At 43.5% G+C, this 12,394-nt stretch overlaps 1 protein-coding gene across 1 annotated transcript; it reads left to right on the forward strand.

Annotated features, from left to right (window-relative positions):
• Positions 1-10,571: 10,571 nt before the first annotated feature.
• On the forward strand, positions 10,572-12,388 carry LOC127795190 (ATP-dependent 6-phosphofructokinase 2). Its single transcript, XM_052326714.1, has 2 exons — positions 10,572-11,258; positions 11,403-12,388. The coding sequence occupies exons 1-2, from the start codon at positions 10,587-10,589 to the stop codon at positions 12,264-12,266; spliced, it is 1,536 nt and encodes a 511-aa protein (XP_052182674.1). The 5' UTR covers positions 10,572-10,586; the 3' UTR covers positions 12,267-12,388.
• Positions 12,389-12,394: the final 6 nt, after the last annotated feature.

A 12,394-nucleotide genomic window follows, 5' to 3' on the forward strand; every position in this document is an offset into this window, starting at 1 on the left:
TCAGCTGAATTAGTGAAAGAAAAATACAAAAAGTGACAAATGCAGGGTGAGTGATGCAGCACTTTTGCGGCTCGATCAAAACTTATCTTCTTTCTTTCTTAATGTGCCTGCGATAATCATTTTTCAAAGCACTAAGTCTTGCCCTTGGAATGCTTGAAGGTGAACTTCCTCATTGCAAAGATCGCCTCCTTAGTGGGATTTAGTGAACGAGACCCTTGATGATTTCAGTGGGAATGGCGAAGGAGCAATCCTGAGGCACCAACAAATTGCTCTTGTTTCTTCAAAGAAGATCTGATTGGGTGTCCCAATAGCCTACTCTTCCACGGGTGGCTCCGAGTAACTTCTCTTTTCAGCTTGGACTTGCCTCTTTCTTTTCTCACTAAGAGAATTACATATCTTTATCTGTGCAACACATTTATTGTCTTGGGCAAACATGTTTGCGAGGAAGGGAATTGGTGAGCAAGTAGGGATGCTTCTCACGAGATGCTTGAGAATTATGATAAGGATGGCGAAGAGATCACCATATTCCATCTTGCGATGCTAACACACTGTCCCCTTAAAACCTGTTGTGAACTTCCTCTCCACATTTTTGCTTACCAAGATTGCACGGGTTCATTCCCGAGTGGTTCGACTATTCTTTTCTTGGGATCGTCTGACACTTCATCCTTCCTTAGGCGGTCCTTACTTCAATCACTTTTATCACCATAGCCATACCGAAGTGGTTGCTCTCTATGCACTTGCGTTTGCCCAAATCATTAGTTAGACTGTGGCCTTGGCTTGCCAAATTCAGACTAATCTGATTTCCTTCGCCTGGTCAATTGCTCAATTTGATTTCACTTTTCTCATGGCATGCCTTAGATATCTCTTATCTATTTCTCATTGCTTGGACTCAAGGCGATCAGAGGGTTGAGAACGCTCGAAGTCTCCATTTGCTCAAAGCGTCTGTTGGCCCGAACAATCAAATTTATTTGGAAGATCGTCAGCCAAGAATGAGCTTTTAAGGTTTACCCGTAAGTTGGGAGCTTCTGTAGTAACGTTCTTGGAGTGATTAAAATATTGTATCTGGTAAAGAAGCTCTTCTTGAAACTGCCTTCGTGACTTCTGTCAAGAACCATGGTTATGCTACAATCTGCGATGGCACCGACAATCTGATTTGGAGCTTGACAAGTAGCAGTATGGTTGCTAAAGCAAATAGTCATGAACGACTGAGACTTAACACCGATTGATGCAGTGGTACTATAATGTTTCATCGCCTCTTCATGTCTTCCATCCTGAAAGGCTTCGTTTCCTTTATCCTTGCGGTGTAAAAGTTCGCGACTTATTACAGCAAATAGAATCGATGACTCCTCATTACTACTTCCGTACTTTGCCTTAGGGGATCTCAATAGCTTTTGCTTCTTCAAAAAATCTTGAACCACCTTAGGCCTTCCCAACTAGAGGTAGGGCTTGGATATCCAACGCCACCACCGCAGCCCTATGGTGGATTTATCGTATTTGGGTCCATAATCAACTTTGTTGTTATCACCAACTGCCATAGAGGAATTCTCTTTGGCCTAAACGAGGGTCCACTCGTAGAGACGAATTACCTCTTCTATCTCTAAAAGGTGAGACAATCTCCTCCCTATAAAGGTTCTATACCGGGCTGCCCATGCTGTCTAGCAACCGACAATTATATGTCGCGGACCTTAAGTCGACTCCCTATTCCTTCTTAGAGTCGTATCTTTGACATGTCCTTCTTTAACTGATGATTTTTCATGCCTTCTTGAGCTTCTCGAGTATCTCGTCCTTAGTTGCATACTCATAGGGGAACACTCAAATGACTCTAACTCGGGGTTCTTAAAGACCCTCAATGTGCCTAATCAGCGATCACTAGAGAACCTTGTCCTGGAACCGCTAAAGGTTTCTGGAGGCCCACATGCGATCTCTGACAGCTTCATACTAGGGAGCCCAATCAGTGAGCAAGTCCCCCAGCCCTTCGGACGGGGTGTGTTGGCTCTTCTTGTATTACCTAACTGATATCTGACGCTTGGCAGACTTGGCTATCTTCCTCGTAGATTTTAGCTTCTTATCTGTTTCCCACAGATGGCGCCAATTATAGTGGCCAGGAAAAAAACCATGACAATAGAATTTGTAGAGAGGGAAAGTTGGAGCCGAGGTAGAGCGAGGTTGACAGTTGGCAGGAGTCTACTTGGGGAGACAGGCATTGGGTAGCTTTGGATCTTGATGTACTGACAGGGGTCGTAGGCGAACCTCTAAAGGCACATTCGGTATCGCTCGAGATTGGTCTCTTGTGTGCTCAGGACATATCTGCGCTCGAAGACACAAGTTAGAAGGCACGCGGGGATTCGTCACCCGCGTATGCCTTCCGATGCTTAAGTCAGTATGGATAGGATAATAGTGCAATAGATAAGGAAATGATGATATCATTAAGTATAGAACAATTATACCTTTCCCAACAAGAGATGGTTGATCTTGGTACTGTTACATGGAACAGGGTGTTGGGGATAGACATGCACGTCAATACCAGCAGGACGGGCTTAAGAGGAATCCTTCTCGGAGTGCCAGACAGCCTAGGGGGTTCTTTGGGAGAAATTGAGCCTCACGGTGGGCTGCCAAATCAGGGTCTCGACCCCTAAGAGATCTTCCTGGGCATAGCCCCGAGCTTGGCGAGAGGTGCCTTTTGGATTCGCTTAGTTCTATACATGGGTATACGGCAAGGTAAGGTGCTCTCCATAAGGAAGTTTAATGGGAAGCTAGGGGAGACAAAACAATACAAAAGGAGGGCCCACTGGGCACTAGGAGACTATAAGAGCCTTAGACCATTCTAATAACAAACCACACCCTTAAGCCATCCCTCTGGTCTTCCCATTGGCACGCACACATTCATATACATATATATGCCTTGCACACAGAAAGTCCATGAGAGCATACATGCCATACGTATATAAATATATGACATAAGGGTTGGGCCCACAATACACTTGGGAGACATACTTTGCTATTTATAAGGCTTAGAATATTATAGACTATAGGTTGCTCATAACTCTCTGGCTACCACACCTACACAGACTCTATATATATATAAATTTATATATGCTAGTTATAGGTTGCTAGAAGAAGAACCAGCTAGTTGGAAGGGCTGAATCGAAGCTCGGAGGAAGGAACCTCTTAGGGTCGAGCTACTCTCCGAGAGGCTTTTGTAACGACCCGCTCCCACTTACGGGCGCCACCGGTAAATAATCGACCGGATTACTCACCCGATGAACCACGACTGAAGGGTTGGACTATGTTTCAACAGGAAATGCCCTAGGTGGGAACTAGGCTTCGTCCTTCCCTTCGCTCCACTCAGGAATCGATCCCAACTCAAATAAGAAAAACTCAACGGACCGAGACCTGAAACCCGAGTGAGCTTCACCTCTCTTCAACTTGCCTCATAGCAAGCCAGAGGTGACCCAGGCACAAAGCTAGCATAACAAACACTTCGCTGATTATTGGGGATTTATATATGAGAACGTACCTCGCTGATCTTTACTCAGTCCGAAACTCAGCTTCTCCAACTAAGCCATATACAACGAACAATCTCACAATCATTCATCACACTAAGATGATTTCAATAATTAAATACATTTAACACTCAACAACACATACATTTACTCGCGAGGGTATACATACATAACACTACATGGCTATGTACAAGAGATAAATAAAATACACAACTCGGGCAACACCACTAGTTGCCACAATAGACTCCCGGTGCCTTCCCTGCTTGCATCTGGAATTGCATCATCTACAACATGAGATAAAACCTCATGAGTCATAAAGACTCAGTAAGGGTGTAATGCATGTAAATATTAATATAACCATGTTTATGTATGCCAATGCATGCAAATGAGGCTAGGCCATCTCATCCTCACAACCCTCCAAGGTTTGAGGCATTAACCTATCAGCCCTCACAACACTAGTCCTCCTTATGGCCACAAGTCCACTAGCTCTCGCATCACGCAAGTGTTAACCACTACATGCAAATGCAACATAAAAACATTATCAAACACATTTACCAACTTGCAAGGCCACCTCCACATAGGGCCATCCCTTACCTAGCTCGAAGTCTCATCTCTACCTCGACACGAATTCCAGCTTGAATCTCGAGTTCCTCTAGGATCACGGCCTTCCCGGTTGAACCTAGAGGCAAACACCCAAAAACCAACCATACATCAGACATTAACCGATATCTTTGCTTTTGCTTACATTGCAAAATCACTCATCAACACTATCTCCAAACAACACCAACCAGGGCATAAACCAGCCGTCAATAATTTCCAAACAACCCCGACCCAAGGGTTTAATCCAACAAATAATTATTCTACTTTAACTCGCTTAATACAAATAATTTGGGAAGGAAATATTAATTTACCTTGACCCATCTGGAGAGAAAAGCAGCCAAACGCCCATACCGGCCTTGCTTTCTATACCGCCCTCTTGGGCCCAAATCTCCATTTTGAGCTTCCAGCACACTCCTTGAGCCCCAAAATAATTTCTAGAAATTTCTCCAATTTTTCTGGATTTTTCGGCTATTTTTTCCAATTTCCCAGGATTTCTTTTATTTACTTTTATTTTATTTTTTATTTTTTTTCTTTTATTTTTTTTTATTCTTCTCCTTCCACTGTTCTTCTTCCTCCTTCATTTCCCGCGCACGCTCCTTCTTCCTTGTGCTCTTCTTCTTCGCGCGGCTGCTGCCAGCCACCGCCGCCTTTAGCGTCGCCTCCAACGGCCACGCAAACACTGGCCGGCCACCGCCACCAAGGCTGGCTTCACCGCGAGCCACCATTGCAGCCGGCCTCACAATGTGCAGCCGAACTCGCAAAACCAGCAACCATGGCCGACCTGCGCGCAGCAGCAGCTCCCCCCCACCCTGCACGCCGCCTTGCTCCGCCGTTGCCACCTGCCAGCTCGCCTCCGCTGGCCGCCGTGACCGCCACCTCGAGCAGCAACCTCGTCGGCCTCCCGTGCGTACCGCAGTCGCTGCAACTTCTTCACGTTCGCCATGGCTGACGGTTGAAGCTCCTGGCCGTGCCGCTGCCTCAGCCTTCCTCAGCGAGCACATCGCCAGCCACCACCGCGGTTGCTGTTGTTGCTTTTGAAGGATCATCTCGAGGATACATAGCATGCAACGGAAGCGTTTTTAAATAAAAACTTTCCTCGTATTGATTAGAATCTAGGAAACTTACTTTTCCTTCGGATTATCGGACGGAATGAAGCGATAGGAGGAGGATGGGCGGGAGCTTCTTCTCGTGGTGGAGATGACGGCTATCCTGCAATACTTCGGCTCCTTCGCATCAGAACTTGAACGTTCTCTTGATCTTCCAGAGGTATGACTCAAACTCGTGGCCTCTCTTTTGGTGAAGAAGAGTAAAAAAAACCCTTAGATGAAAAACAACCAAGGAGAGAATATATATAGGGCGAACCCTAGGGTTAAAACCCTAGTGGGCCAAACCCTAGTGGGCCAAGTTCATTTAATTAATTTTCTAATTGGGTTAGCCCAATTAATTAATTAAAAAAACTAATGAACTATTATTTTATTCTAGCCCAATTAATTATGGACCATTCTGAATAAAATAATTCTCTCTCAATGTAATTCACCCAACAAGCCAAATGTATTAAATAATACATGAGTTATATTGAGCTACCCCGGGGACCAAAAGACAAATTATTCACGGCTACTAAAATGACCAAAATATCCCTGCTACCTAGTAGCTATATTTTATCATTCTAAGTGTTTCAACTATCACCATATGGTAACACTGACCCCACGAATAATTTTGCATATCCAATGTCTTTGACCTACTAGTGTAATGACGAAAATACCCCTCTGCGTAACACCCATCATTTAGAAAGGAATAATGTACTAACACCTCCCTAAATGATTTCTACCATCCTTAGATCACTAGTCCAATAATCCGTGACTACTCGAATGTACTTGCTTATCACTGGGAGCTACCTAGAAGCACACACTCTTAAGTCACGTTCCCAGGGCCCTGGATTATTTGATTATTCTTGGACAATCACAAGGGGGTGAATCACAGAAACTATCTTGTATTAGTCTGTCTTAGCTAATTAGAAACCATACTCTCAACTCAAAAGGTTATTGATCTTTGATAGACCTCACCTACAGTGAATCTAAGAATATAGCTCTAGGTTCACTAGACCACCAACTCATACTCAAGTATTAGAGTACTCGTCCACGTAGTAGCAATGATAGAATAGCTCCATGATAATTAGTTTTTTGTCATTAGCTTCTATCACAGGTCCACTCTACGCATTCCAAATGCGCTTGTACAATTAGAGTAAACGGACTATTTACTGGCTAAGGCAAGCCATCCTCCATTAGGATCTATTGCACAATGATCTTATCATGATAGAATGCCCAGTTCTATCAAAAGATCAAGAGTAATATTTTCTTGCTTATTAAGTACCCATGATTCATGCCTAACTGTGAAGAACGACCCATCACATGAATCACTTACTTAATAGCATGGACACTTTTCCAACAATTAAATGCAAATAATATATGTGCCATAAACTGACTAAAAGAAACATCATTACCATAAATTAAACAAAACGTGTCTTTAGGGCATACATTTCCAACAGCTTTCTCGTGTCGGCCATGCTTCATTCAGCCATTGCAACAGCAGCTCGAGGCTGCCTCTTCCATGGCAGAACTCGACCATCTCCTCTCTCAAGCTCTCTCTCTCTCCCTTTTCATGCTCTCTCTCTCTCAATCTCATCTCTCTCTCCGTCGTGATCTCGGGCTGCTCTCTCTCCCTCGCGAATTCACTTCTCTCTCTCTATTTTAATTTCAAATTTTGAAATTGCAACAAGCTCGCGACTCTTTTATATATACCCACGCTTTTATATATATATATATATACATATATATAAATTACACATTAATCCCACTAATTCTCCAATATTCCATTTCAAAATCTCTTTAATTCCATTTAGGAATTTATTATTTGCACTTGGACCCTCCAAGCTTTAAAATAAATACCATCAAGCCTCACCTAAACTTGATTTCTCAAAATTAATTACCGACACTTACTCGAGAATATCAATTTTTGTCCCTGCGCTTGCGTGGGACCTCTATTCGACCCAAAAGCGCTTCAGGGTTGCCTTACTCGCAAAATCGGACCATCCTTAGGGTCCCCTCAGCTTCCCGAAAGTCCCCTGCAACCATTCGAAACTGGCACCCATTCGGGTTTATACCAAAATTATTCCAAAAATTATTTCCGGTCGGGTTGCTTCCAGCGTCATTAACCTTATCTCGAGACGTTCATCAATCTCTTGCCCTCTTCCCTAGACATCCCAGTCCCGAGGCACTCCCTGCCGCCAATTCAGAAATGTATTAATTAATTTCTCGAGATTGACTTTTGGGCTTCCCAAACCACTCGTGGTCCTGACAAAATAATCAAAAATTATTTATTCTCAATACCATGTAATACCGGGTATTACAGTTTTCTCGAGAGAAAGCTCTCGGGAAGAGGTCACTCGGAGAAACCTTACCGAGAGCAGAAACAGAGAGCTCTCAGCGAGATGTCTCTCCGAAGGACCTCGCCAAGACCAGCTTACCGGCCACGATGCCTTGCAGAGGCGAATTCATGGAGACCCGAACCTTTCCAAGAGGACACTGCCGAATGAGGGAGTTGCAGTGGCGAGCTGTTGCGCTACTAACAAGATGCAGCTCTCTCAGAGAGAGCTGTCATGGCCGCCGAATGATGGCCCTGCTTTATCGAGTGAAAGCTGCAACTTCGGAGGGCTTCCCGCGAGGGGACATCGAGAGAAAGAGTCATCTTCGAGCCTTTTGAGAGGTGCTGCCGAGAGGAGAAAATCCTCTCGGAGAGAGAAAAATAGAGAGCGTGAGCTAGAGAGAGAAAGAGACGATGAACAGTCCCATTCTTCTTTGTCTTCTTCTCCATTATATAGCCTTCAACTTATCTCTTATTACATTTTCACCCCTCCCTAAGTTTGGCCTAATTATGGTTTTTCCCCTTAGCTTTTATATTGCTCATTTGCTCTCCGATTTAAATAATTTATTCGCCATTCAACTGCGATTTTTCTAGGATTGAAGACCCGGGCTTGGGACCACTTTTGGGATTCACTCACCTAGGCCAAATGACCAAAATACCCTTAGACGACTAATGATCGAAATAGCCCTAGGCTCCCAAAATAACCAAAACACCCTTAGGTGGACACTCGGGAATTCTACGACACAACAATACTATTGTGAGTTAATTTGATTGATGTTTATTTCATGTGATTATGTGATATAACTATTATTGCTTTGACAACCTGATCGCCTATTAAATGATTTTATGAACATAGATGAAGCAGATCAAGTAATTCTATGTTAAGTTTTGCATATCACATAACTTAGATTGGATATTGAAATGGACCAAGTATGAATATTCATCTTTGTGATAACTTGAATTTGCTTGAATTAGTGAATTTCACAAAACTTATTATGTCATTAATTAACTGATTTTATATGGACCAAGTGTAGAATTAGTGATTAGCGATAGTTTTATTATACCCGGACCAAAGGATAATAAATAAGTTAAAAAATTCTACCGTCACATGTAAGTAACATCCATCTAATTAACTTCCCCATATCTGGCCACTGTCGAATCTAGTGGTCGTTGATGGCTGCCAAGGAAGAGGGAAGGGGAGATGGCGAGGAGAGATTCAAAGTTTTCACTCGCCACCTGTAATGAGAGATTTTCAATTTGTCAAAATTTTAGCGAGGCAAAATAGCTTGGCGAGCTTCGTTGGAGTTTGGCTCTTTATTCCATGCTTTGGCAAACAAAATAGCTACATGTTGGAGATGCCTGACAAAGCCACCCGACACGAGGGGCTAAGCGATCTGCCGAAGTTGTGGAATGTAAAAATATATCGGTAGGGGAGCGTTTTACTTAAAGGGAAACACCTGCGCGAGCAGCAGTAGATGAAGTGGAAGCGAGAATGTTGGCTTGAGTAACGCAAACATTGATGAGAATCCAATGCTCTGAAAACCTAAGTGTTCCTTCGCAAGGTTTGTCTACATCACCGACTATGAATCCTCCATGACTGCCATGGTTGTCATCGCTGCTAGCTGGAGAATCACTGTGAGGAGATGACCCATACCGCAAAGCCACTCTAGAGAGGGAGTCTTGGGTTTAGAACTGCATTGTTGGGGTCATAGGGACCCAATCTGAGTTTCTGCAGCCCAGAGTCGACCCAACAGAGTTGGGGGCCTTTGGCGAAAGAATTTGTTGAAGCCTTCAAGTATTAATTTTTTTTATAAAAAAATAAATAATACACTTTTTTATACAACTATTTTATTATTTTATTAAATAAAAAAATTAAAATTCAATCAATTACAAAAAATAATAATCTCTTAATGATAATAAATTTTTAACTAAAAATTAGGTTTTATGGGATATTGGGATTTGGGAACACCGCACCAATGGTTAAAAATTGGAAAATGGTGAAGGGAAGTTAAAAAAAATTATAATATTTTATATTTAAATTTTTTAATAAAATATTAATTATTAAAAAATAAAAAAATATATACATAAATATTACAAAATTTTAAAATTTGGAGCCTTGTAATTTTACGGGCCTAATCCCATAACATACGTGATTTAAGGGTTGGGTCGACCCTACTGCAGCCCCAACACCAATAAGGCTAGTTCATGCTAGGAGAGAGACAGGGTAACGGTTAAAAAAGAACGAGAGGCATAGAACAAAGCCAAGATCTCATTAGGATGAACACAAAATTTAGCCTCGAGAAAGACAAATTAACATAAAAAAAATCCTAGATCCATCATCATCTCCCTTTGTGATTCTAGCTGCCATCATCACCGAAATCAAACCAATTGCATTCGTCCCTGCCGCTTGCTTCTTTATCAATTAAATTTCTAATTTTTTATGGAGGTTAATGGTCTTACTGCCTCTCTCCCTCCCTTCCATCCATCCTTATGATTTGTTTTACAATATATTTTTTAATATGAAAAATTCTTAAGAATCAAACAAGTTGATAGATAATTTATAAAATAGAGATTAAAAAATTAAAATACCCTCATCCATATTACATTGTACATTTTTTTAATGTAGTGTAAATGATAACATTTTAATCTTTTAATTACCTAAAAATATACATATCTAATTGAGATGTGATATGATTGTATCGCAATGTCTAAGAACACGATCTAATAGATCATTCTCATTCTATAAATATGTCTGCCAATCTATCTGGCTGTAAGCATTCTCTTTTAATATTTAATTAAATTTTATGTGTAAATCATTTTGTTTGGATAGGGCTCCGACGTCTAGAACATTCATATTCTTAGTTAGCTTAGAGGACCACGGACATGTCGGACGTCATGCGCCTCGTGGCTTCTCGAAATTGGAAATTGGGAAGCTTTGAATTTAGAACCACGTGGGAACCTCTTCTTCAGCTACGTAGACAAGTGCGGGACGTACGTGGTGTTTCTTCAATCGTCAATATCCGCGTGTGTGTGTGTGTAACTATATATATATATATATATATCATGGTTTCTGAGCGCTGGCAAACTGCAACAGGAGGAAATAGTAACCAAACCGCCATGGCCGCCCAATTTTCAGCAGAAGTAGAAGCCACTAATATTAATGGCATGAACACCGCGGAAGCTTCCGATGAGCAGAAACTGCAAGTGGACAGCCTCTCGGTAACCCTGGAGAGGCTGCCCCATCTCGCCCACTACCTCAGAAACCAAAACCTCAAAACCTACCCCAATCCGCTGGACCTAAACCAGTTCTTCTGCCCCTCCGACGGCTTCTACCTCACCCACACCGACGTCGTCCTCAGCCAGGCCTCCTTCGACCTCTCCGTCCCTAAATTCAATTCCGCCGCTGCTTACCCCCGTGCAGGACCACGGAAGCACATCTTCTTCGACCCATCTCACGTGCGTGCGGCCATAGTCACGTGCGGAGGACTGTGCCCGGGCATCAACACGGTGATCAGGGAGCTGGTGGTGGGGCTGTGGGAGCTGTACGGCGTGCGGGAGATATTTGGGGTGAAAGCCGGGTACGGAGGCTTCTACTCGGCTGACCCCCCAGTACCCCTTCACCCTAAGCTCGTCCACAATTGGCACAGGAGAGGCGGCTCCGTCCTTCAGACCTCCAGAGGTGGCTTCCATCTTTCCAAGATCGTCGATTCCATCCAAGATCACGCCTTTAATCAGGTTCTACGTACTGCGCTTTTAAACGAACTCTGTGTAGAAGACACGTAGAGATCGAGTTGTTTTTCTTCGTCCCTCCCTCTACAATAGTATATTTCATCACACACACATATCCCGTGTGATTGAGATTGTATGTACCATACGTAGGTTTACATCATAGGCGGAGATGGCACCATGCGTGGAGCCGTGAAGATATTTGAGGAGATACGCCGGAGAAAGCTGGAGGTTGCAGTGGTTGGGATTCCAAAGACGGTGGACAACGACATGGGCATCATAGACAGATCGTTCGGTTTTCAGACGGCAGTGGAAATGGCGCAGCAGGCCATCAGCGCCGCTCACGTGGAGGCTGAGAGTGCGGTGAATGGCATTGGTCTGGTCAAGCTAATGGGTCGCAGCACGGGCCACATTGCCCTGCACGCAACCTTGAGCAGTAGGGATGTGGATTGTTGCCTGATTCCCGAGACCGAATTCTACTTGCAAGGAAAAGGAGGACTCTTTGAATTTCTCCAGCAGCGGCTGGAAGAGAACGGCCATGCGGTGGTAGTGGTTGCCGAGGGGGCCGGACAGAATATGATACCCAGAGTCAGACCCACAGCCACAAGCCATAATGATGATGATGATCCCGCCCAGAACGAGCAGAAAGAAGACAAGGATGAATCGGGTAACCCGGTGTTCTTGGATGTGGGAGGGTGGCTGAAGTCGGAGCTGAACAAGTGGTGGAAGAGGGATCACCCCAACGAACTGTTCACGGTGAAAAACATTGATCCAACGTATATGATTCGGGCTGTGCCGGCAAACGCCACAGATAATTTGTACTGTACTATTCTGGCGCACTCAGCAATTCATGGCGTAATGGCCGGGTATACTGGTTTTGTTACAGGACCCGTTAATGGCAGCTACGTGTATATTCCACTGCAAGTGGTAGCAGAGGCTAGAAATCCTGTCAACACCAGGGACCATAAGTGGGCATGGGTCAGATCCGTCACAAACCAGCCTGATTTTCTTGATTAGGACCTCATCCTAGTTAATCTCTCTCTCTCTCTCTCTCTCTCTCTCTGAAGCCTAAAGATAATATGTTTTCTTCCTTGTGGTTACTTTGTGGCTTTTTGTAGATATGAATATCTTGTACCTAATGGTAG

This window comes from Diospyros lotus, chromosome 2 (genome assembly GCF_014633365.1).
Source record: "Diospyros lotus cultivar Yz01 chromosome 2, ASM1463336v1, whole genome shotgun sequence".
Taxonomy (NCBI): Eukaryota; Viridiplantae; Streptophyta; class Magnoliopsida; order Ericales; family Ebenaceae; genus Diospyros; species Diospyros lotus.

Bases quoted from the DNA above. Each gene is read 5' to 3' on its own strand.
- LOC127795190 (XM_052326714.1), top strand. From the start codon at position 10,587: ATGGTTTCTGAGCGCTGGCAAACTGCAACAGGAGGAAATAGTAACCAA. The intron at 11,259-11,402 runs GTTCTACGTACT...TACCATACGTAG, and splicing joins AAGATCACGCCTTTAATCAG to GTTTACATCATAGGCGGAGA.